The 27,183-nt window shown below is 36.7% G+C and overlaps 1 protein-coding gene across 2 annotated transcripts in view; it reads left to right on the plus strand.

Annotated features, from left to right (window-relative positions):
- Nucleotides 1-27,183, plus strand: part of ARID2 (AT-rich interaction domain 2) — a 170,689-nt gene that overhangs the window by 116,511 nt on the left and 26,995 nt on the right. Inside the window, exons 12-17 of one of the 2 annotated variants that reach the window (XM_043563492.1) lie at nt 1,512-1,593; nt 3,526-3,660; nt 4,301-4,497; nt 4,768-7,631; nt 10,309-10,422; nt 16,771-16,919. In XM_043563492.1, the coding sequence (XP_043419427.1) occupies nt 1,512-1,593; nt 3,526-3,660; nt 4,301-4,497; nt 4,768-7,631; nt 10,309-10,422; nt 16,771-16,919 (3,541 nt within the window). The remainder of the gene's footprint in view (nt 1-1,511; nt 1,594-3,525; nt 3,661-4,300; nt 4,498-4,767; nt 7,632-10,308; nt 10,423-16,770; nt 16,920-27,183) is intronic. The other variant, XM_043563493.1, reaches the window with a different exon arrangement.

Consider the following 27,183-nt stretch of genomic DNA (forward strand, 5'->3'; position numbering starts at 1 on the left):
TATTTTCTGTCACTGTGTCATCAAGTTAGGAGAAGAAAAGATAAACTGGGCTTGCACCAGGAAAATAGTTTGGGTTCTAATTATTTTGTTCTGTTAAGAAACAGCATGTCACAGTACGGTATCTGAAATATGACAGACCTGGATTGAAATCGGGTACTCCTAAAAGAAGGCTTTCCAGCTATACACAGTTCTGCCATTTCTGTCATGTGTTCTTTTGTAAACTTCATCTCTGAGCTTTATTTTTTCATTAGCAAAATGAGGGTAATTAAATTTAGGCCTACAAATAGGATAAAAAGAAACAATGTCTTGTAAATGTAAATGGCTTAATACAGAGCAAATGTTCATTAAGTGGCTGGTATTAGCTCTTATCCCAGTGAAAGCTTGGGCTTCATCAAACAAGTCAAGGATTGCTTTAGATCATTCACAGATTTGACTGTGCTCTGGAGCTCCTTTGGTTCTAATAATTTAGAAATACATTTGTTCTATTTGAGGATCCTGAGTTTTGCTAAAATGTTATTTGAAAAATAGTGGGTACATTTTATAAGTTTAAAAACTATTTGAAGCAGTATAATTTTTAATTTTATAAGTAAAGACTTATATTTATAACCTATTATCATATGACTAAGTTTATGTTATATTTTTCATGTTTTCGTTAGTTCCTTTATATATAATACAGCAGAAGAGAAAACATTTTTCTATAGATCTACTCAACTTGTTAGAAAATAATAGATTATTTAACATATTCATTGGATTTGAATTGTTTTAAAATATATCATAAGTAAAATCTCAGAAATTGTTATGTGTCTTAAGATGAACAGCTAGTACTCTTTCACACAACCATCTTGCCTCTCCTCGGACAATAGGGATATTTTAAAACTATTATTACAGTAGATTTTTTTTCTTCAGAAAAATAATCTTAGGAAAATCCTTCTTGAATGTAGGACTTTAAATTAGTTCACCTTTTTGTTCACCTTTTCCCAGATGTGTTATATATGCCACTTAGAGAGTTAATGTTAATCTTTTAGATTCAGAAGTGAAGTTACGATTTCTGATGCTATCTGCTTCTGTAACTAAACTGATTCTTATTTACTGATGTGTTGAGCTGTGTGACCTTGGGCTAGTTATTTTAATCACTTTGAGTGAGTTTCCGTTTCCATATCTATACCCACTGCACAGAAGAATTAAAATAATATATGTAAGGTATTTAACTCAGTGTCTGACCCATGGGAAAAACAGAGTTGATATTGACCATATAATCCATAGCATTATTATTGGAATGATTGCAAGATTTAAAAATGAGTATTTATATAAAGCATCTAAGACGGTGCCTGGTATAATATGTGCTCCATTATAAGTTTCTTTCTCAAATTTGTATATTTTCATTATGTTTATACACCTTTTTTAAAAGGTATTCATTGTAAATATTGTTTCAGTGTCCATGAACTGAACATGGCATATAGTAACTAAGTAAGTTTCTAAAAATGATGTAGCTAATGTATTTTTTTCTTTAGCTTCCAGAGCAGTTGTAGCACAGCATGTTGCTCCACCTCCAGGAATAGTGGAAATAGATAGTGAGAAGTTTGCTTGTCAGTGGTAAGTGGTTTATTTCTATTAAGGCTTTATCCTTGGGAAGAATAAAGCAAAAGGGTGAAGGAAATGTATTTCAACAGTCATCCAGAATGTTTTATTCTGTATTTCTTTTTAGTCAGAGTAGAATATCATTTATACAAAGAAAGGATAATGTAAAATCATTTCACCTGCATTTTAGAACAGTTTAAAAGAAAAATATTCATCATAATCTTCAGAATTAAAATAGTCTTTGACTAGAATTTCATTAAATTACACCACTTCTTTTCAGAGTAAAATTTGTGTTAAAATGTTACCCTTTGACTTTGTAGAAAATAAGATTTGTCAGATTATAAAATCTGTTTTTCTTAAATCAGCATTTTATTAAAACTGACCAGGACTGTCTTTAAGAAAATAAAACCAGATTTTGTTGTTAAATGTCCCTTCTTTTTCATCACAAGCAATACTTCTTGTTCACTGATAGTTTTTCTTTTTTGGGAATAGTAAGGGGAAACTAATCAAATGATAGAAGAGCCAGTGAGTTTACATAGAAATAAGCAACTTGAAAATAATATTTTATGGAGAAGACTGAATAGTCCTATGTCAGCCACTTTCTGAAAAAATAAATGGAGACTTGGTTAGATTTCATTTTGTCATGCATAATAGCTTCCACATAGTTTATGAATTTCAACTTAAACTCTTTAGAAGATTAACAGACTGAATGTAAAAGATCACTTTCTGATGATGTATTACTTTAAAATTTTTCTTTCTTTGATCCCTTTTCTCCCATTCTCGAACATTGTTTGTCTCCCATGCCATGCTCCTGTCATTCTGTGTTCCATATTTTTGGTGCTTTCGTATCTTTGTTCCTGTGGCAGTTTTCTCTAGACTTTTCCACTTTGCTCAAATAAGGTTTATAGTTTTAAATATCTCTAATTTTTTGCTTATTCCTCACCTTCTGTATTTTTACACCTTATACTTGATGAATCTCTTCCAATAATACTTGGAAATGTGTGTCTTCTACGCTGAAACCAAAAAAAGTTTTTTGTATCTAGTCCTTTTGAAAATTCAGTACTCAAAGAATTATGAAAGTTGGAAAAAGTATGTGCCACATCCATTGCACAATGTGTGTATATTAGGCATAAATTTGACCTTATAAATCTCATTTGCATATTTCTGCCAGTTCTAGTGGAAAAGGAGAGAATCATTTTAAAGTTATCATAAGCATTGAGTCCGTTTATATAAACAGCTATACATTGGTCTGTTGTGTATATAGTAAATCCTAGAAAAGAATCCTGTGAAGATAATTTGGCCTCCAATCCTAACTTCTGTATGGATGGAAGTCACTATATGAAAAAGACATAGAAGTTTGAATTACTTTGTAATGGATTAGGAATAAAAGTCTCTGAAATGGGGGAATGGGAGTGTGCAGCATGGAAGAAGTATCATTGTTTAAGGAGTAGTTGGAAGCTTGGGTAAGTTTTTCTCAAGGAATTTGATCCAAGAAGCAACACAAGTTTAATTTTAGCTCAGTTTTTCCTCCATTTTCCACATCTCCGATGGAAATAGCTCATTATTGGGAATTTCTGTTATATATTACTTATTGCAAGACAGGAAATTGAGTAGATAGTCATTGAATAACACTTACTTGTTGTAGAGTGAGTATTTGTTGCCAACAGACCAACCCTGTTCTCACTGGGATGTGAGCACAGTTTTTATATTTGTTGTTCATGATTTTTTATACTAAAATAAATATGATTACATGGTTAATCTCTTTCTATTTGGTTTCATCAATCTAAAACCTAACGTGCATTTTTTGCTAATAACATGAGAGAAATTTGATTAACAGGCGTAAATATTATTTAATAATACATTGCCTTCAGATGGTTTTGCTATATTTAAATATGAACTCTTCTATAATCTACTATGCATAATGCCATTTATTTTTCTCCTTTTTAGGCTAAATGCTCATTTTGAAGTAAATCCAGATTGTTCTGTCTCTCGAGCAGAAATGTATTCTGAGTACCTCTCAACGTGCAGTAAATTAGCTCGTGGTGGAATCCTAACTTCAACTGGATTTTATAAATGTCTTAGGTAGGATGCATAGTTGTTAACTTCAAACAAAGTTCATGTATATCACTTAGAACACCTCTTGCTCTTTAGACAAAATAACTATCCAGTTTTAAATATTTCTACTACTTGAAATATTGGCTGGGTTGTAGTAAGGGTGAAAATTTAAATACAAGGAAATTTTGGAAATCAAACCTGGTGTTTGTATTTGAATATTAGAAGGCTTATCAAAGAAAGAAGAGAGAAACTTTTTTCTACCTACTTTTATATGTTAGAGACATGACTTTCACCCTTTGTAGTCTTGAATAATAGTCTATAGCTAATACTCTTGTCGTCGGATATCAAAGCTTTTTGATATTTTGCAAAATTCATAAAATAGACACTGATTGCCTAGATGCAGCTTTTTTGTTAATTATATATGCAATAGAATTATTTAAAACCCCCACAGTGTTAATAAATAATGATTTTAAAAATTGGAGAATTGATCTTTTATGTTTTTTCTTTGCTCCCTACCCTTACAGAATCTATAACTATATGAATCATACTGGTTCATAATGAGTAGCAGCAAATGTCCTGCTGCTGTTATGTAAACACTGTTAGAAGTCAGTGTTTTTTGCTCGTGTGCTAGTTAACAAAACTAAGTATGTATGTACTTTATTTACAGAACGGTCTTTCCAAATCATACAGTGAAGAGAGTGGAGGATTCCAGCAGCAACGGGCAGGCACATATTCATGTGGTCGGAGTAAAACGGAGGGCTATACCACTTCCCATTCAGATGTACTATCAGCAGCAACCAGTCTCTACTCCTGTTGTTCGTGTTGATTCTGTTCCTGATGTATCTCCAAGTCCTTCACCTGCAGGTATTAATTTTTGAGTTTTAAGTATTACTGACTTAATAAGTAAAAAAATGAAAAAGGATATTATATAAATTTAAAATGTATAATTTTTCCTTGTTTTTCCAGTAGCATTTTCTTGCTTATTCTATTACTTATTATCATATTCGTGTGATGCAAAGTAGTTAGATGTTAATTTCCTAAAACTATTTTTTTCTTGTATTAAGTAAAATAATGCCTACCTGCAGCTTTCAGTCCTTTCATTACAAATTTTGGCTTTTCCCTCCTATTTTTCAGGAATCCCTCATGGACCACAAACTGTAGGAAACCATTTTCAGAGGACTTCTGTTACCAACCAATCTTCAAATTTGACTGCAACACAAATGTCTTTTCCAGTACAAGGTGTTCATACTGTGGCACAGACTGTTTCAAGAATTCCACCAAATCCTACAGTTCATACCCACCAGCAGCAAAATGCTCCAGTGACTGTCATTCAAAATAAAGCTCCAATTCCTTGTGAAGTTGTTAAGGCTACAGTAATTCAGAATTCTCTACCCCAGACAGCAGTTCCTGTTAGTATTGCTGTGGGAGGAGGAGCTGCTCAGAGTTCTGTGGTTCAGAATCATAGTACAGGACCACAACCCGTTACAGTTGTAAATTCCCAGACATTGCTTCATCATCCATCTGTAATTCCACAACAGTCTCCATTACACACAGTGGTACCAGGACAGATACCTTCCGGCACTCCTGTTACAGTAATTCAGCAAGCCGTCCCACAGAGTCATATATTTGGCAGAGTACAGAACATACCAGCATGTACTTCTACAGTTTCACAGGGTCAACAGTTAATCACCACATCACCCCAGCCTGTGCAAACTTCATCTCAACAAACATCAGCTGGTAGCCAGCCACAAGACACCGTTATCATAGCACCTTCACAGTACGTAACAACTTCTGCATCCAATATTGTCTCAGCAACGTCCGTACAGAATTTTCAGGTAGCTACAGGACAGATGGTTACCATTGCTGGTGTCCCAAGTCCACAACCCTCAAGAGTAGGGTTTCAGAACATTGCACCAAAACCTCTCCCTTCTCAGCAAGTTTCATCAACAGTGGTACAACAGCCCATTCAACAACCACAGCAGCCAACCCAACAAAGCGTAGTGATTGTAAGCCAGCCGGCTCAACAAGGTCAAACTTATGCACCAGCCATTCACCAAATTGTTCTTGCTAATCCAGCAGCTCTTCCAGCTGGTCAGGCAGTTCAGCTAACTGGGCAACCAAACATAACTCCATCTTCCTCACCATCACCTGTCCCAGCTACTAATAACCAAGTCCCAACTGCCATGTCATCTTCTTCCGCCCCTCAGTCACAAGGACCACCTCCTACCGTCAGTCAGATGCTGTCTGTGAAGAGGCAGCAGCAGCAGCAGCATTCACCAGCGCCCTCACCACAACAGGTACAAGTACAGGTTCAGCAGCCACAACAAGTACAGATGCAAGTTCAGCCACAGCAGACAAACGCAGGCGTTGGTCAGCCTGCTTCTGGTGAGTCAAGTCTGATAAAACAGTTGCTGCTTCCAAAGCGTGGTCCTTCAACACCAGGTGGTAAGCTAATTCTCCCAGCTCCACAGATTCCTCCCCCTAATAATGCTAGAGCTCCTAGCCCTCAGGTGGTATACCAGGTGGCCAATAACCAAGCAGCAGGTTTTGGAGTGCAGGGGCAAACTTCTGCTCAGCAGCTATTGGTTGGGCAGCAAAATGTTCAGTTGGTCCAAAGTGCAATGCCACCTGCAGGGGGAGTGCAAACTGTGCCCATCTCGAACTTACAAATATTGCCAGGCCCACTGATCTCAAATAGCCCAGCAACCATTTTCCAAGGGACTTCTGGCAACCAGGTAACCATAACAGTTGTGCCAAATACAAGTTTTGCAACTGCAACTGTGAGTCAGGGAAATGCAACTCAGCTCATTGCTCCAGCAGGAATTACTATGAGTGGGACGCAAGCAGGAGTTGGACTTCAGGTGCAAACGCTTCCAGCCACTCAGACATCTCCAGCTGGACAATCATCCTGTACTACTGCTACTCCCCCGTTCAAAGGTGATAAGATAATTTGCCAAAAGGAGGAGGAAGCAAAAGAAGCAACAGGTTTACATGTTCATGAACGTAAGATTGAAGTCATGGAGAACCCGTCCTGCCGACGAGGAACCACAAACACCAGCAATGGGGATACAAAGGAAAATGAAATGCAGGTGGGAAGTCTTTTAAATGGGAGAAAGTACAGTGACTCAAGTCTACCTCCTTCAAACTCAGGGAAAATTCAAAGTGAGGCTAATCAGTGCTCACTAATCAGTAATGGGCCATCGTTAGAATTAGGTGAGAATGGAACATCCGGAAAACAGAACTCAGAACAAATCGACATGCAGGATATCAAAAGTGATTTGAAAAAACCTCTGGTTAATGGAATCTGTGATTTTGATAAAGGAGATGGTTCTCATTTAAGCAAAAACATTCCAAATCACAAAACTTCCAATCATGTAGGAAATGGCGAGATATCTCCAATGGAACCACAAGGGACTTTAGATGCCACTCAGCAAGATACTGCCAAAGGTGATCAACTAGAAAGAATTTCTAATGGACCTATATTAACTTTGGGTGGTTCACCATCTGTGAGCAGTATACAGGAGGCTCCAAATGTGGCGACACAGCAGTTTAGTGGTACTGATTTGCCTAATGGACCTCTAGCTTCAAGTTTGAATTCAGATGTGCCTCAGCAACGCCCAAGTGTAGTTGTCTCACCACATTCTACAACCTCTGTTATACAGGGGCATCAAGTCGTAGCAGTTCCCCACTCAGGATCAAGAGTGTCCCATTCTCCTGCCCTGTCATCTGACGTTCGGTCTACAAATGGCACAGCAGAATGCAAAACTGTAAAGAGGCCAGCAGAGGATAATGATAGGGAAACAGTCACAGGAATTCCAAATAAAGTAGGAGTTAGAATTGTTACAATCAGTGACCCCAACAATGCTGGCTGCAGTGCAACAATGGTTGCCGTGCCAGCAGGAGCAGATCCAAGCACTGTAGCGAAAGTAGCAATAGAAAGTGCTGTTCAGCAAAAGCAACAGCATCCACCAACATACGTACAGAATGTGGTCCCACAGGTAAGTCGTTCTGCTATCATATTGCTCTTAGAAATTTCCGATTTGTAAATAGGATTTTAGGGGAAAATGCACTGTTGTTCCATGCCTCATCTTGAAAAGGTAATTGTGTCTGCTCACTGATGTACTCAGGTTCTCGTGCTCTTATTTTTTGGTGTTTTTTGGTATTATACAGTTTTCAGTTGTTAACTTTAGCACGTGGTTTGAAGTCTTTTCAATTTGTTATAGACCCAAATTAGTAATTTTATAGACCCAAGATAGAGGAGTACTTGCTAATCTGACATCTTTTAGAGAATTTTTTACATGTTTATTAATTGAGCGTGCGCGAGAGAGAGCGTGTGTGCATGTGCACGAGTGGGGGAAGGGCAGAGAGGGGGAGAGAGACTCCCAAGCAGGCTCCGCGCTGCCAGTGCAGAGCCCAGTGCGGGTCTGGAACCCACAAATTGTGAGATCATGACCGGAGTCAAAATCAAGAGCTGGGTGCTTAACTGAATGAACCACCCAGGTGCTGTTTAGAGACTTTTTAAATGTAAGTTAGTCTCCTTTTGGTCTCCTTTGGAAGGGGATGCTAAAACCACTTTAAAAGGGAGTTGCTGTATTTGATTTTGATGTATGTTTTTATGGCTTGTTTCACAGTTCTTTTGTAAAAAAAAAAAAAAAGATGAATCCATAAGAACTTTATCAAGTGTGTTCTTATTATATTTACATATTGACTTAGTTGCCTTTATTCTTTAAAAAGTGTTATAATTTCAGTTTCTTTCAGCTATTCTGCTATTCTTGCTGCTGTGTTTCTTACTCCTTTGCCCTACTATCATGTTTCTGCTATTCCCTCTTTAATATCTCCTATCTGATCTGTACACTTTAGTAAATACAAGTGTTTTCTAGCATCAGTGCTACTGAGTTGAGGGTCATTCTGCCTGTAAAGTTTTTAAGGACAGTCTTGCATGCTGTTTCCAGTGAAACTAGGGGTTTACTTCACAGACAGTTGTCTGTCACCTATTTCCTGGATTGCTTTTTCTTCACTCTCTTTCCTAAGTACTCCGTAGCCAGACCCTTCTGTGACTCACCAGCTCTGCTAGCAGTCTTCTGACTTGGGTTTCATCTCTGTGCTTTTGGTGTTTACAGCAGATCTATGGCCATTGTTGGCATTAGTACCAAATTTAGCAGTGGAGGGGTCAGCAGAATAAAAGATGAAAGAACAAAGAATCCCTTGGTTCAGAACACTTCATCCACTGATATGCATCTTTTTTCATGTGGGTGGATAAAACTGGACAGTGCTGTCTGGAGGTATAATGAGATTTGAATTCATATGTCAGTACCACCTTGCTTAGGTTTATCTTTATTGCAAGGTACCTAAATAGGTTGTGTATTCTTTAGTTGTGGTATATACATGGCAATAATTAATACTGAGTTTTGGTGAAAAATACGAAATCAGTTTTACTCAAACTGCCATGCTACTCTTTGAGTTTTTCATCCATTAAGCACATTAATTTTTTTTTTAATGGTGCAATGTCTGGCACATAGTATTCAGTAAGTTGGATCTTTATATTTTTCCTACATTTAATAATTAACCAGTTCACCTTGATTATGTCCTTAACTCTGTTTTTTCCTCTCAGATTCCCTTATAATCCTAAATAGTTATAATAGACTAAGCCAAGTGAGAGAAAAACTCCATTATTGTGGAACTATCAACCCTCATTTTTTGTGTCCTTAATCATCCAGTGTGACTATATTCAATAATGATACTTAAGTAACAAAGAACAAACAACAATACTTTTTAAAACTAGGACCTGTGTTAGGAACTTTGTACTAAAGCATTTCCTCAGTTAATCCTTTATGTAACTCTGTTGGGTAAAAATTGTTATTGATGTTTTAGAAATGAGGCTCTAAGATGCAAAGTAACTTGCCTTAGGTCACCATCTAATATGCGGCGGTCCAGGATGTGTGTCTGAAATGAAGATTTATACTCTTAACCCATTTATGCACTATTTTAAAAAAGATTTCTTTGTAAAGTTCTAGAAAGTCCTTTGGTATATAATATATTGATTATTTGAACTACTATGTTACCAAATGTGCATGCCATTAAATGATAATTTCAGGACATCTTCTTAACACACTGGATGTATATGCACCTAATCCAAGTCATAAAATTATTATTCCTAATCTGAAGAATGTGTTCTTCTATATATTCTCCCAAAGAATGTAGTTTATTTAAAATAGCTACATTCTTTTTTAAAATTAGTGTTTGGCTGGCATGTAGAAATTTAAAGCTTTGCAAAGAAAAAGAGATAGCACGCATGGTGTCTGTGAGTGAGAATTAACAACCAGGGTTCTCATGTGTCACACTTAGCATGGTGACTGCTATAGAGTAAGGCACTCAATAAAGGTATAGGTGTGTTTTACCTTCACATAAAGTACCTATAAAGCCTAAAAAAGATCAACTGTTCAAGATAGGATCATAAGTTTCCTTTGAAGGGTAGGCTGTTGGGCCTTCTTAAGAGCCTGCTAATAGAAAAAGCCATTTCCATTGTTGCCCAGATTCTTTAAATTTCTTTTATATAGACCTTGGTTTAATACCATTTTATTCACTGCTTGAATTGATACCTTAAAGGGATAGATGAAATAGAGAATTTTAAATGTGATTTTTTCAGCCAAACCTTGTTATTTCCACCATTTCAAGGGGTTTGGGGATGTAAAGGAGGCACCTGGACCCCAAGAAGGGACTTCCAGACTTGCAGAATGTGCAGGGCTGAAAAGACTGCAGGGAAATGTCCCTGCTGAGAATGGCCAACAGGTAATCCTTCCTAAAACCAATGTTATTTCATGTTCCTTTTCTCGATTTTGTTCCTTTTTAATCCCATTAATCAGCTGTATTAATTTCATTACAGAAAAAAATAGCAACAAAAAAAGAGGATGAAAATAAATGATATCACCATAGATTTTGTGTTTAAGTAGTATTTAGTTGTGTAGTTTATATAAATACAAAATAAAGCAGATTTCTTTATTTGTAGCTGCTTATTTTCAGTCTGTTATATTTTTAGGTTAGAGTATAACTACTTCCAAAGGCTCTGCCTCCTTCCACTGTTCATAAATTGGTACCTTATGGAGACAAAAAAAAAAAAACAAAAATAGATTGGCATATAAAAATAAAAAGTGAGTAAAAAAATAAAATTAATTATAAATATTTACCTAAAGACTTGCCTTTTTCAGGAACATGTAAAACACATGTTGAACATAACTCTAACTCTTAATCCCATGATCTGAAGACATGCTAAATTCTTGTATATAAAAATAGTTTACTTAAGGATGTATTTACTTAAGGTATTTTATATATGCCTCTCCTCAGTTCCATGTTCTTCACATAGGAATCATTGCTGATATGGTGGGCATAAACTGAATCTTGGTATCTTCCAGATCCCTTCCTTTCTTTGATAAAGAGCTTGAAGTTACTTAACCCATCAGAAGGCAGATCTGTCGCCTCAAGGGGGCAGCATTTAGTCATAGCCAAGATCATTTTAGCAAAAGCCACAGGAATTCTCATTTCAGTATTTTCTTAAGAGTTCTACTGCTTAGATTTTTGGCGGACTAGCACATTGTAAAAACTAAGAAAGGCATTACCACTAAACATAATTTTTTGTTTGCATTTAGATGTGTTTTTATAAGCCAGGCTTGATATGTATTGATTGTCTGTCTAGGTTTATGCTTAGAGTAAAAAAAATGTGATAGTTTAAGAGCATAAGAGAATGTTACAGTAGAAAGATTATTAGGTATTACTTTGTCCCAAACCCTCATTTTTAAGCGTTGAGGTTAACTTTCCCAAACTCAAAAAGATTTCTCTTCCAAAGATTTCTATTATTGCCTTCCATTCTGTTCTCAAAAGATCTGTGCATTTAGACTAAGTATCATCTCTTTTATATCACAGTTAGAGTAAATCTAGTTCTTGTTCCCTAAAGCTGTTTCAGAGTATCTCTCTTTACTTGCCTATGTTTTAGAGGACACTCTTTCAGTTTGTTCCTTCAATTGGATCTTAGGTGTCCTTGTGTCTGGTTTATTCATCATCCTATTTACCTCAATCAATTCCATTTTATAAGTGGCTTTCAAAATCTGTAGCTACAATTGAACACAGTATTTCATTACTACTTAGTAAAGAATTTATTTTGAGACTAGATTATGAATTTGTATTTTTCTAGCACATATTGAAATGTTTAAATTTTAGTCTTGTTCTAAGGTTTAGTTAATTTTACATTAGAGAATAAATCACAGAATTGTTTTATATCCTTTTTGTAATTTTACTTTTCTGGTCACTCACTGTTGGAGTTGTGGCTTTTCCACTTTGATTTGAAAAAAAAAAAAAAAAACCCTGATATACAAAAATAGCTCCTCTTGAATAGACTGGATGGTATAGAATATTCCTCAAGAGTGATCATTCCCAAAATATGACTTTGAAACCTATTTTTGCATTTGCACTTGAGTTAGAGTTATGGCTTATGGTCTAGCAGTTCATGATAAATAGTAAGAAAAGGTAAACTACTGCATTCTAAAAGAAATCTATTTTGCACTCTCATGCAAAAGACCTAATTCTTAAAAGATAATTTAAATGGTACTTTAAAAATTTTGCAGCATAATACAACCTGTTTGAAAATTAGCTTTGTCGAAAGAAATGTATAATTTTTTTAATACAAGAGGAAACCTAAAAATATTACCTCTGTGGTCAAAGAAAACATGACTTTTAGAATTTCTCATTTGGTATATTCTGTAAGTATTTTAATTCTTTTTGTTTCACTGATGTATATTTTGATCTATTTAATTCTTCTTGTCATTTGTTTACTTTTTATTGTACACATTTTTCAAACATACACAAAAGCCAATAAATCATCATGTATCTATTACCTAGCTTAAAATATTATCATTTTGCCTTTTTAGTTTCATCTGTTCTTCACCACTATCATTTTTTTTATTGGAGTACTTAAAAAATTTTTTTAACATTTATTCATTTTTGAGAGACAGAGATAGAGCATGAGCAGGAGAGGGGCAGACAGAGAGGGAAACAGAATCTGAAGCAGGCTCCAGGCTCTGAGCTGTCAGCACAGAGCCCGATGTGGGGCTTGAACCCATGAACCATGAGATCATGACCTGAACTGAAGTTGCTTAACTGACTGAGCCACCCAGGTGCCCCTGTTGGAGTACTTTAAAACAAATATCAAACATTATTTCTTTTTGCCAATAAATAATTCAGAGTCTATTTCTTTAATTGTTAAAGTACTTTTAACTATTTAGATATATATACAATACCAAATCACATCTAACAAAAATAGTAATGTTTTAATATTATCTGATATCCAGTTCATGGTCAGTGTTCTCTAGTTGTCTTTAAAAAATAATGTGGTGGGTTTTTTGTTTGTTTTTTAAACAACTTGTTCGAATCAGGGTCCACAAATTTTTCACACCTTGCATTTGGTTAATGCATCTTTATTCATTTTTAATTTAACAGCTTAGGTTAATTTGAGAGCATTCTTTCCATGTCCCTCATTAACATTTGGGGTTAAAATACCCTGTGATTCCTTCTTAAATTTTCTATGTGACACCAAATAAAAGTTCCATAATAGAAAAAAATAGGATAAAGATTTGTTAGCACTTATAAAAGTAAACATAAGCTTAATCTACAAATATATGACAAGCTAGTCAATAAGATACCTAATTTAAATGGTGAAAGTATAGGGAACCAGAAGGTTAATCCTGAGGAAATTTGATGCCTCTGGCAAATTTACCCTTAAATTAAAATTCTGGGATATGTGTAACTTGTTACTCTTTAATATTTGTATTTGGCTGAAACTGGTCCTCTTGATTACTCCCCTTTATTAGAATTTCCTGTATTTTTAATGTAATATTTTTATTTCAGGGAATCAATGTGCATAATTCTTTTGATAAACTAATTCTATTGTTCCATTCCTTTGTCTCTGACCCTCTTCCCCCACCCCCATCCCCACCCCCATCTGCTTTCTCATCATCGGTTTTTATGGCTTAAAGAATTCATAGGTGAGGGGTGCCTGGGTGGCTCAGTCGGTTAAGCGTCTGACTTTGCCTCAGGTAATGATTTCACGGTTCAGGTTGATGGGTTCAGGCCCCACGTCAGGCTCTGTGCTGACAGCTCAGAGCCTGGAGCCTGCTTCGGATTCTGTGCCTCCCTCTCTCTGCTCCTCCCCCACTCACACTCTGTCTCTCTGTCTCTCTCTCAAAAATGAATGAACATTTAAAAAAATTAAAAAAAAAAATTCACAGGTGAGGGCACCTTGGTGGCTCAGTTGGTTAAGCATCCGCTCTTGATTTCAGTTCAGGTCATGATCTCACAAGTCATGGGATCCTGCTCAGCACTGGGCTCTGTGCCAAACATGGAACCTGCCTGGGATTCTCTATCTCCCTCTTTCTCTGCCCCTGCTTGTGCTTGTGCTCTCTCTCTCAAAATAAATAAATAAACATTTTTTTAAAAGTGATTTAAAAAAATAGAATTCACAGGTGAATGATTGTCGGATCCATGTTTCCAGCATTAACTTTTGTAGTTGTTCCCAAAGCAAACTCATCATCTTTCCTCCAAAATACGTCTTCCCTCTTGGATTTCTCTATTTGGATTTCTAGTATAATAATAATAGTAACTGTTGCCGTTAATTATTGAGACTCCAGAGTTAGGCACTTCATCTGTCATTTCTCTAGTCTTCCCACCATTCCTAAAGTTGGATTTCATTACTTAACAGTTTGGATCAGAGAGGTTAAATAGGTTGCCCAGGGTCACATAACTAGTTCAAAAGGCAAATTTAAAGTTTGAGTACGGATCTGTCAGACTAGAAAGTTCACATCCTATCCATGACACCTGTTTTTCATGCATGTATATGCATGTATATTTTCTCCCTAACTGTATTATAAAATCTTAATGGTGGGACCCAACTATAGAAACAACTTTAATTATATCCCAAAGGTAGATTTTTTTTCCCTTAGAGCTTGGAACTCCAAAGTTCCTAACTTCACATTTCTTTCTTTTTTTAAAATTGTTTTTAAGTTTATTTATTTTGAGAGAGAGCACAAGTGGGGAAAAGGGCAGAGAGAGAGAATCCTAAGCAGGCTTTGCAGCATGGAGCTGGACACAAGGCTCAGTCTCACAAACCATGAGGCCAAGACCTGAGCTGAAATCAAGAGTCAGACACTTAACCGACTCAGCCTCCCGGGTGCCCCAAGATTTTATTTTTTTCAAGTAATCTCTACATCCAACATGAGACTTGAACTCACAACCCTGAGCTCAAGAGTCACTTGCTCAACCAACTGAGCCAGCTAGGTGCCCCAGGACCTTTTTTAAGTTTATTTTTGAAAGAGAAAGAGCTAGTGGGAGAGAGGCAGAAAGAGAGAGAGAGAGTGCGTGCGTGCGCACCTGTGCTCCTATGCACCAAAGCGGGGGAGGGGCAGAGAGAGAGAATCCCAAGAGACCCTATGCTGTCAGTGCAGAGACCAGCCCCAGCTCAAACCAGTGAACCGTGAGATCATGACCTGAGCTGACTGAAGAGTTGAACACTTAACCAACTGAGCCACCCAGGCACCCCATGATGTCACATTTCTTTTTTTTTTTTTTTTTTTTTTAAGTATTTCTTTTGAGAGAGAGAGAAAGAGAGCACGAGCAGGGGAGCAGCAGAGAGAGGGGGAAGGAGAGAATCCCAAGCAGGCTACATGTTGTCAGTGCAGAGCCAGACATGGATCTTAAACCCACAAATTGTGAGATCATGACCTAAGCCAAAATCAAGACTCAGATGTTGGGTCACATGGGTGACTCAGTTGGTTAAGTTTCGGACTCGGTTTCAGCTCAGGTCATGATCTCACCATTCATGAGTTCGAGCCCCGCAATGGGCTCTGTGCTGATGGCTCACAGTCTGCTTGGGATCGTCTCTCTCTCCCTCTCTCTCTGCCCCTCCCTTGCTTGCACTCTATTTCTCTCTCTCTCTCTCAACATAAATAAAATAAACATAAAAAAAAAAAAAAAGGAGTCGGATGCTTAACCAACTGAGCCACGCAGGTGCCCTGACTTCACATTTCTAAGAGACATGTTTTTTTTTTTCAGCATTTCAGTCTCCCTTTTTTTTATGCTGTAGCTTTTTATGTGTTTCATCTTTTTTTCTAATTATTATGAATCTTAATCTGACGTTTTCAGCTATTTTTAACTTCGTTTTGCCCAAGTATTTCTAATATCACCATATAAGTGAATAGTGTACTTAATATCTTCCCAAAGTTTAAATTTATTGCCTTCAAACAATGCTTTGAAATGGTGTGCTGCCATTTCTATATGAGAAATTCAATATTATTTTTTCCTTTGTGAGGATTAATAAATCTGAATTAAGGTTCAAAGAAAACATATTGCCTCAAATTGTTTTAAGATATATTGTAATTATTTACCTATGTATCTTTTATAGAGAAAGGGATGTGGTATAGAAGAAGAAAACATAGCTTATATTTAAAGACTTATGTCTATAATTAGAATCTTTTTACTTGTATTGTGCATCAAAAGCTCTAACTGGACAACATAAAAGACTAAAATTGTTAAAACAGCTAACTATAAAATAATATTTACAACATTCTACTTATGGTTACTTCATTTTTAACATCAGAAATTTTCTTTTCTTTTTGCTATGTGTTGTTTGCTTTTTGTTGTATTGATTAAAAAGCTAAATGGAAATGTATGCCAAAAAATAATAGTTTGCAATTGATTTGTTCTTGTAAAGAATGTACGTAAGTAAATCAAATGGGTGCATTTATAGTAGCTTTATTTATTTTAATTTATAATTGTGTTTCTGCCTAATTTTATTAATATAAAATTCTTAATTCAAAATAATGTATATCCTGTAACAACAACAATATGATCTTGCCTTTGTGGTTCATAGGAAATAAAAGAATCTTACTTCCTAATTATTTTCATAAGCATAGTTATCTTTTTAAAGAATTAAAAAAAAATAATTATGAAAACTACAAATGTAAATTTTATTTTAGAAGTTATAACTATCGATATAGTCATACAGTCGTTATTATAATCCTCATTTTAAACCTGTGGTATAAAATGTGAATGTTTCTCCGTGTCATCTCACAAACCGTGCGGTTGTGTTTTTCACAGAACACTCCTATGACGCCTTCACCAGCTGCGCAGGTGCAGAACCAGCCCAGCACTTCTCAGCCTTCTCCATTCAGTGCATCTAGTCAACAAGGGGATCCAGTGAGAAAACCTGGACACAACTTCATGTGTCTGTGGCAGTCTTGTAAAAAGTAAATGGCAATTTTATTTGATATACATAAATGCTCTTTGTTCTGGAATGCTTTTATATTTATATTTCTGTCATTTCATTTCATGAAAATTTTCTTTTGAAGCTGCTGAAGTGTTTTAGCAAAAATATTTTCTGTTAAGAGGGATGTTTATAGAGATGTAGTAGCACCTAAACTAAGAAATTTATATAAATTACAGGTAGAGCATCATTGCCTAATGGTAGGTTATTGGGGAATGTGTTTTGATACTAGTTTTTAAAAAACAAAATCAGCTAAGCGATGATTTCTTATTTGGCTATGAAAAGAGGTTTCTTTAACATGACCTAAAGGTGATGGTGGCTGTAGAATTTCTTTATTATAGCAACTTAAAGGTAATAATTGGTTAGGAAGAGTGACTTGTCTTAAATTTGAGTTTGGGTTGGACACTCAATGAAAAATTTTTTTTTTTTTAATTTTTTTTTTTCCCAACGTTTATTTATTTTGGGGACAGAGAGACAGAGCATGAACGGGGGAGGGGCAGAGAGAGAGGGAGACACAGAATCGGAAACAGGCTCCAGGCTCTGAGCCATCAGCCCAGAACCCGACGCGGGGCTCGAACTCACGGACCGCGAGATCGTGACCTGGCTGAAGTCGGACGCTTAACCGACTGCGCCACCCAGGCGCCCCAATGAAAATTATTTTTAAAACCATATCTCACAATTTAATAACTAAGATCAACAATGAGTAGAACTGAACTTCTCAAGACAGGCTTTCTTCCACTTGAAGAAATACTTAAGAATAATGGTTAAAATAAAATCATTCTTTTAACAGTGCTCAGCTAAGACCCTTTGCTTTGTCACTTTTTTAGAGGTCTAGGACTAAGGCACTTGTCTTAATAGACATAATATTTTTTTCATGTTTTAGATATCAAAGATTCCATTTCACTTTTTCTAACTACTGATAGAAATTACCACATTATTTTTAAAATTATATTTGCTATTCATAATTTTTATGATATACTACAGACATTGTACTTTGCTGTAAACTTCATATACATATTTGATATGGGATTATAGCTATCGCTGTAGCATATGGATTATTAATAGCATGCACAATTTCTTTGGACAGTGTATATCAAACTTTAAATCTCAACCCAGTAGTAGTGTCATGAAATCATTTTGGCAGGTCTCTACTGGTAGGTTTTTGATTGATTGTTTGTTTTTCCAATGAAAAGAAAATTAGATGTATCAGATTCCATCATGTCGGTAAAGGTAATTATTGTATTTAATATAGGCATGTGTGTACTAGATTATAGTGTAAAATCTGTTTGTCAAAATGTTGCTTAAAAGTCAGTGCTTTAGTTTGTCTCTGATTATTTCTTTGATTAATTTAAGTTGACCATCTTGTTTTATGTTGTAAGTTAATTTGAAACTTTCTTCACCACTGTCACTTGTATTCTTTACTTTTTTTTAGATTTCGTTTTTGTTTTAACAGGCAAATGGTAGCTGATAGAGTAGGTAGTCAGCTAATCCTGTTTGTTGACTAAAAAGTTTGAGAATAGCTGTTTCTGATGAAGCACTTACAGTATTTCAAAAAGAAAAAGTGCTGAAAAGGTTAATGAACCTAAATGCGTAGCACAATTTCCCATCTGCTAGTAGGATCAGTGTTACAAAATTTGATATGTGCCTCCTCTTTGGAAGTCTTTTTTGAATAAGACTCAACAAGGCTTCTTAGAGCTAGTCATTTGTTCAAGCCATTTTTAGATGCTACAATCCTGATTCCATTTGATTCTGCAAATATTTATTGAGTACCCTGTAGGAGAGTGTATGTGCTAGGAGTTAGAAATAAAAAAGATTATTCTCAGCCTTTAAAGAAGCACATCCAAAAAACAAATTTACAGTATAAAGATGTAAAGAGCTGTAAAAAGATGGTTTCATAGTGTTACTGGCTGCATAGCAAACAGTTCATGTAATGCTGGAATGGTTAACGAAAGTTTCACTACAGACATTACCTTTGAATTGGGTCTTGAAGAATGTGTAGGAGTTTGTATGCCCAAGGACCTATGAGAAGCTTAGGATAGCAAAGGCATTAGGGCACGAAGACGGTAATGACATTTATTATTCAGATTTAGGGTTTTTGTTGGTTTTTTTAAATCTTTTCTTCAGTTTTCTTTCTTTTTTGTTTTTCCAATTTTTTATATAAATTGTAGTTAGTTAACATACAGTGCAGTATTGGTTTCCAGAGTAGAATTCAGTGATTGATCACTTATATACAACACCCAGGGCTCATCATAACAGGTGCTCTCCTTAGTACCCATCACCCATCTAGCCTATCTCCCACCCACATCCCTCCATCAACCCTCAGTTTATTCTCTGTTAAGAGTCTCTTGTGGTTTTTTTTCTGTTTCTCCTCTTCTTTTTCCCCCTTCCCATATGTTCATCTGTTTTGTTTCTTAAAATCTATGTATGAGTGAAATCATATGGGATTTGCCTTATTTCGCTTTGTATATAATACATTCTAGTTCCACCCACATCATTGCAAATAGCAAGATTTCATTCTTTTTGATGGTTTAGTAATATTTCATTGTATGTATATACCACGTCTTCTTTAGCCATTCATCAGTCAATGGACATTTGAGCTCTCTCCATAGTTTGACTATTGTTGATAATATTGCTGTAAACATTGAGGTGCGTGTACCGCTTTGAATCTGTGTTTTTGTAACCTTTGGATAAATACCTAGTAGTACAGTTGCTGGATCATTTGGTAGTTCTATTTTTTTTACACTTTTTTAATGTTTATTTATTTATGAGAGAGAGAGAGAGAGAGAGAGGTAGCAGAGGAGGGCCAGAGAGAGAGAGGGACAGGGGATCTGAAGCAGGCTCGCACTGACAGCGGAGAGCCTGATGCAGGGCTCAAGCTCACAAACCATGAGATCATGATCTGAGCCAAAGTTGGACAATTAACCGACTGAGCTACCCAAGTGCCCGTATTTTTAATTTTTTGAGGAACCTCCATGCTATTCTTCAGAGTGACTGTGCCAGTTTTCATTCTCCCCACAGTGCAAGAGGGTTCCCCTTTCTCTGCCTCTGCCAATTTCTGTTGTTTTTTGTGTTCTTTATTTTAGCCACTCTGACAGGTGTGAGGTGATAATCTCATTGTGGTTTTGATTTGTATCTTCCTGATGATGAGTGATGTTGAGTATCTTTTCATGTGTCTGTTGGTCATCCAGATGTCTTCTTTGAAAAAGTGTCTATTCATGTCTTCTGCCCATTTCTTCACTGGATTATTTGTTTTTTGGGTGTTGAGTTTGATAAGTTTTGTATAGATTTTGGATACTAACTCTTTATTTGATATGTCATTTGCAAATATCTTTTCCCATTCCATAGTCTGCCTTTTAGTTTTGTTGATTATTTCCTTTGCTGTACAGAAGCTTTTCATTTTGAAGAAGTCCCAGTAGTTTATTTTTGCTTTTGTTTCCTTTCCGTCTGGCGACGTGCTCAGTAAGAAGTTGCTATGGCCAGGGTCAAAGAGATTGCTGCCTATGTTCCCCTGTAGGATTTTGATGGTTTCCTGTCTCACATTTAGGTCTTTCACCCATTTGAATTTATTTTTATATACGGTGTAAGAAAGTGGTCCAGTTTGGGGCGCCTGGGCGGCTCAGTCGGTTAAGCGTCCAACTTCGGCTCAGGTCATGATCTCGCGATCCGTGAGTTCGAGCCCCACCTCGGGCTCTGTGCTGACAGCTCAGAGCCTGGAGCCTGTTTCAGATTCTGTGTCTCCCTCTCTCTCTGACCCTCCCCCTGTTCATGCTCTGTCTCTCTCTGTCTCAAAAATAAATAAACGTTAAAAAAAATGTTTTTTAATAAAAAAAAAAAAGTCCAGTTTTATTCTTCTACATGTTGCTGTTCAGTTTTCCCAAAACCATTCATTGAAGAGGCTGTATTTTTTTCCACTGGATATTCTTTCCTGCTTTGTCAAAGATTAGTTGACTGTATAGTTGTGGGTCCATTTCTGGATTTTCTTTTCTGCTCCATTGATCTGTTTCTCTGTTTTTGTACCATTACCATGCTGTCTTAATGACTACAGCTTTATAATATAGCTTGAAATTCAGAAATCGTGATGCCTCCACTTCTGCTTTTTTTTTTTCAAGGTTGCTTTGGCTATTTGGGGTCTTTTCTGATTCCATACAAATTTTAGAATTGTTTGTTCTAGCTTTGTGAAAAATGCTGGTGTTATTTTGATAGGGATTGTATTGAATATGTAGATTGTTTTGGGTAGCATCCACATTTGAACAATATTTGTTCTTCCTTTCCATGATCATGGAATATTTTTCCATTTTGTGTCTTACCCAGCTTCTTTCATAAGTGTTCTCTAGGTTTCAGAGTACAGATCTTTTACCTCTTTGGTTAAGTTTATTCCTAGGTATCTTATGGTTTCTGGTGCAGTTGTAAATGGGATTGATACCTTGATTTCTCTTTCTGCTGCTGCTTTATTGGTGTATAGAAATGCAACAGATTTCTGTATGTGGATTTGATATCCTGTGACTTTGCTGAATTCATGTATTGGTTCTAGTAATTTTTTTGGTGGAGTCTTTTCGGTTTTCTACAAAGAGTATCATGTCGTCTGCAAATAGTGAAAGTTTGACTTCTTCCTTGCCAATATGGATGCCTTTTATTTCTTTTTGTTGTTTGATTGCTGAAGCTAGGACTTCCACTACTATGTTGAACAACAGTGGCGAGAATGTACATCACTGTCATGTTCCTCAACTTAGGAGAAAAGCTCTGTTTTTCCCCATTGAGAATGATAGGCTCTAGCTGTGGATCTTTCATATATGGCTTTTATGATGTTGAGGTATATTCCTTCTATCCCTACTTTGTTGAGGATTTTTATCAAGAATGGATGCTGTATTTTATAAAATGGTTTTTCTGCATCTACTGAGAGGATCATATGGTTCTTATCCTTTCTTTAATTAACATGGTGTATCACACTGATAGATTTATGGATATTGAACCAGCCCTGCATCCCAGGAATAAACCCCACTTGATCATGGTGAATAATTCTTTTAATGTACTGTTGGATTCAATTTGCTAGTATCTTGTTGAGATTTTGCATCCATGTTCATCAGGGATATTAGCCTGTAATTCTCCTTTTTACTGGGGTCTTTGTCTGGTTCTGGAATCAAGGTAGTGCTGGCCTCATAGAATGAATTTGGAAGTTTTCCTTTCTGTTTCTGTTTTTTGGAACAGTTTGAGAAGAATAGATTTTAACTCTTCTTTATAAATGTCTGGTAGAATACCCCTGTGAAACCATCTGGCCCTGGACTTTTGCTTGTTGGGAGAGTTTTTGATTACGGTTTCAATTTCTTTGCTGGTTATTGGTCTGTTCAAATTTTCTGTTTTTTCCTGTTTCAGTTTTGGTAGTTGGTATGTTTCTAGGAATTTATCCATTTCTTCCAGGTTTCCCAGTTTGTTGACATATAATTTGTCATAATATTTCTTATAATTATTTGTATTTCAGTTGTGGTGGTTGTGATCTCTTCCCTTCATTCATGATTTTATTTATTTGGGTACTTTGTCTTTTCTTTTTGATAAGTCTGGCTTGGGACTTACCAATTTTATTCTTTCAAAGAACCAGCTCTTAGTTTCCTTGATCTGTTTTACTGGGGGTTTTTTTGTTTGTTTGTTTCTGTATTGTTTATTTCTGCTTTAGTCTTTATTATTTCCCTTCTTCTGCTGGCATTAAGCTTTATTTGCTTTTCTAGCTCCTTTAGGTGTAAGGTTAGGGTGTGTATATGAGACCTTTCTTGCTTCTTGAGATGGACCCGTATTGCAATATACTTCCCTCTTGAGACTGCCTTTGCTATATACCAAAGGTTTTGGACTGTCATGTTTTCATTTTCATTTGCTTCTATGTACTTTTTTATTTCCTCGTTAATTTCCTGGTTAACCCATTCATTCTTTAGTAAGATGTTCTTTAACCCCCAAGTATTTGTAGTCTTTCCAAATGTTTTCTTGGGGTTGACTTCAACCTTCATAGCACTGTGGTCTGAAAATATGTATGATATGATCTCAGTCTTTTTGTACTTCTTGAGGGCTGATTGGTGACCCAGTGTGTGATCTGTTTTGGAGAATGTTCCATGTGCACTTGAGAAGAATGTGTATTCTGCTGCTTTAGGATGGAAAGTTCTGTTAAGTCCGTGCCATCCACTGTGTCATTCAGAGCCATTGTTTCCTTGTTGATTTTCTGCTTAGATGATTTGTCCATTGTTGTAAATGGGGTGTTAAAGTCCCCTACTATTACTGTATAATTGTCAGTGAGTTTCTTTATGTTTGTTATTAATTGATTTATATATTTGGGTGCTGCCATGTTGGAGGCATAAATATTTACAGTTGTTAGATCTTCTTGATGGTTAGATTCCTTAATTATGATATAATCCCCCTCTTCATCTCTTGGTACAGTCTTTGTTTTAAAATGTAGTTTGTCCCAGGGTGCCTGGGTGGCTCAGTCGGTTAAGCATCCAACTTAAGCTCAGGTCATGATCTCCTGGTTTGTGGGTTTGAGCCCTGAATCAGGCTCAGAACCTAGAGATTGCTTCGGATTCTCTGTCTCCCTCTCTCTCCGTCCCTCCCCTGCTCCCAGTTTGTCTCTCACTCTCTCAAAAATAATCATTAAAAAATTTAAAAATAGGGGCGCCTGGGTGGCTCAGTCGGTTGAGCATCCGACTTCAGCTCGGGTCATGATCTCACAGTCCGTGAGTTCAAGCCCTGCATCAGGCCCTGTGCTGATAGCTTGCAGCCTGGAGCCTGCTTCTGATTCTGTGTCTCCCTCTCTCTCTGGCCCTCCCCCGCTCATGCTCTGTCTGTCTCTCTCTCAAAAATGAATAAACGTTAAAAAAAATTTTTTTTAAATAAATAAAATAAAATCTAGTTTGTCTGATAGAAGCGTGACTATTCTGGCTTTCTTTTGGCATCCATTACCATGATAAGTGGTTCTCCATCCCCTTACTTTTAATCTGCAGATATCTTAATGTCTATAATGAGTCTTATGTAGACAGCATATAGACGGATCTTGGTTTGTTTTTTTTTTTTATCCATTCTGATACTCTATGTTTTTTGATTGGAGTATTTAGTCCATTTACATTCAGAGTGATTATTGAAAGACAAGAAGTCAGTGCCATTGTGTTACCTATAGAGTTGGTGTTTCTGGTGATGTTCTCTGATCCTTTCTAGTCTTTGTCACTTTTGGTCTTCCCCACCCCCACCAACTCAGAGTCCCCCTTAATATTTCTTGCAGTGTTGGTTTAGTGGTCACAAACTCCTTTAGTTTTTGTTTGTCTGGGAAGGTCTTTATCTCTCCTTCTATTCTGAATGACAGCTTTGCTGTATAGAGTATTCTTAGCTGCATATTTTTCCCATTCAGCATATTGAATATATCCTGCCACTCCTTTCTGGCCTGCCAAGTTTCTGTGGACATATCTGCTGCAAACGTGATCTGTCATCTGTTGTAGGTTTAAGGATTTTTTTTTTATCCCTTGCTGCTCTCAGGTTTCTTTCCTTGTTCATATAATTTGTGAGTTTGACTGTGATATGCCTTGGTGATGGCTGGCTTTTGGTTAATTTAATGGGAGTTCTCTGTGCTTCTTGGATTTTGATGTCTGTGTCCTTCCCCAGATTTAGGAAGTTTTCAGAGCTATAATTTGTTTGACTAAAACTTTTGCCCCTTTTTCCCTCTCTTCCCCTTCTGGGACTCCTATGTTATGAATGTTAATTCTGTTTTCAGAAGTCACTGAGTTCTGTAAGTCAGCCTTTATGATTCATTACCTGTGTTTTGCTCTTCTTTTCAGCTTAATTATTTTCCATAATTTTATCTATATTTATATCACTGATTTGTTCCTCTGCTTTGTCCATCCTCACAGTTGTGGCATCCATTCAAGTTTGCATCTCGGTTGTAGCAATTTAAAATTTGGCCTGAGTAGATTTTAGCTCTTTTATGTCTGCAGTAAGGGATTCTCTAGTGTCTTCTATGCTTTTTTTCAAGCCCAGCTAGAATCCTTATAATTGTTGTTTTAACAACATAGTTCAAACATCTTACTTACATCTGTATTGATTTGGCCATCATTTCTTCCTGTTCTTTCTTTGGGGGTGAATTCCTCCATCTTGTCATTTTGGACAAAAACAAAAATAATAATAAAATTAAAATTAAAAGTTTTTTAAAAAATCAAATAAAGGAAGCTAGATCCTATGTGTTTTTGGTCTGCTTGTTAATGGGAGCTTGATCAAAGAAAGAAAAAAGGAGAGAAAAAGATAAAAAAACTAAAAGTTAAAAAAAATTAAAACTTTGCTCTTTCTGTATCCAAGGGCAAAAACAAACAAAAAAACCCAAATGAAGCTGGATCCAGTTTTCCCTAAAGCTGAAACTTGCAGCAGTCTGTGATCAGTAGACTTAAGAGCACAGAAGGGATTTGTGCTGGTCTTCACAGGGAAGGATTTCTACTCTCATTCTCAAGTGAACTTGCCCTAGTGGAAATGTGCCTGGAGGGCACAGTGGATGGGACTTTGTGCTTGTACAGCTCTCTTTGCCACTTGGTGGTGCTGTTTAGCTCCCTGAGTTCAAACGTTTCTGATGGGCTAATGGTAAAAATGGCTTCACCCAATTCTCTAGCCCTTCCAGTGGGAAGTTCAAGCCCTCACAGATGTGTGATCAGTCACTCCTCCATTGTCCCCAGCAACTCTCAGCTCCCCACCTTTAGTCTGTCAGAGCTGAAGGTGGCCTGCCAGGTGGCACCACCCTCCTGGGTTTTATCTCAGGAGCTGCTGTGTTTCAAAACCCCACACTTCAGAGACCCCTACAGCTGGGACCCACTGTGATCTGTGGGAGGGTCTCAACCACATTGTGGCTGCTATCTGGGTGCCCCAGAAAACATTCACTTGACCATGCAGCAGCAGCAGCAGCAGCAGCAGCAACAGCAGCAGCAGCTCAGAGTTTATGATAAATCCCAACACAACGCTGGCGCCAGGTTTTGCTGCCCTCAACCAGTGTCTTTCTTCCTATACTGGTGAACAAGGCAGGTCTGTGGCCCCTGTCGGAGTATAGGGCCCCTGTGGAGGTAGAGGGCTGTATCGCCTCTACCAAGTGCACCCCAAGCAGGGGAACAACTTCTCCGCATGCGACCCGGGGGATCTTCAGACTGTGCTGCCCGCCCGCTGCTGGGGCTCTGCCGCTTTTCCTCACCAGAGCACTGCCAGGTCCTGACCTCTGAAGCTTCAGACTATGTACCTCGCTGTTCATAAAAACTGGCAGTGTGGTTTTGTGAAACAGTTTTCTTGTGCAGTCCCCTACACTTGTTTTCATTCTTTGTAGCTGCTTTCGGGGCAGTGCTTTTCTTGCGCAAACCCAGTGCACTGCTCTCTCTCCCCTGTTTCTCCTCCCTGCAAAAAGGGCTTCCTCCCTTCTGCTGTACCACATCTCTTCACCATTTCACCTCTCTGTGCTCTGTACCTGCCACGTTCTCTCCCTCAAATTATGCAGACTGTTCTCTTAATCTTCAGATCAATTTCCTAAGTTTTCAAAATGATTTGATGTTGATCTAGCTGTGTTCGAGGGAAGAGACAAGCCCAGAGTCCCCTTATTATTGCACCGTCTTAACTCCTTCTCTCAGATTTAGTTTTAATACCAAGTGCAAAAATACATGTCATTGCCATTGTCCACTAAGTGTCTGTATTCTAATTTCTTTTATACCAAAATTTTAACAAAGAATCTTCTTTGTTTCCATCAGATTTTACTTAAATTTTTTTCTTTCACTGATACATTATTGTGAAGTGCTCCATATATAAATTTGAAATCACTGATCGTGTGTTCTTTTTCTTTCATGGAATTAAAAATGACTTTAGGTATACATTTAACCTGTTTGTAGTTCTGTGGTACAACCATATTTTACATGGTCATTTTGTATTTCTAATTCTTCTTTACTTCGTATAATATAGACTCTTTTCATCAGCCACTCTTCAACAACACATTTCAATAATTGCTTTTTTAATCTGAATTTATCTCCTAAAAAATGAGGATCCTACTTTTTATAAATAATCTACACTCCTGCAGAAAAATAACATTAATCCCTTCGATATTATGAGTTCTTCAAATATCCAGTCTGTGTTTGCATTTCTCCACTTGTGTTTTCTTAAATTTGAATGAGAAACTAAGATGCAAACATTGTTTTTAGTGAAGTCTTTGAAGTATCTTTTAATCTATATGTTACCCCTTCATCTCTGTTAATTTTTTTCCTTGTAAG

Source organism: Prionailurus bengalensis, chromosome B4 (genome assembly GCF_016509475.1).
Source record: "Prionailurus bengalensis isolate Pbe53 chromosome B4, Fcat_Pben_1.1_paternal_pri, whole genome shotgun sequence".
Classification (NCBI taxonomy): domain Eukaryota; kingdom Metazoa; phylum Chordata; class Mammalia; order Carnivora; family Felidae; genus Prionailurus; species Prionailurus bengalensis.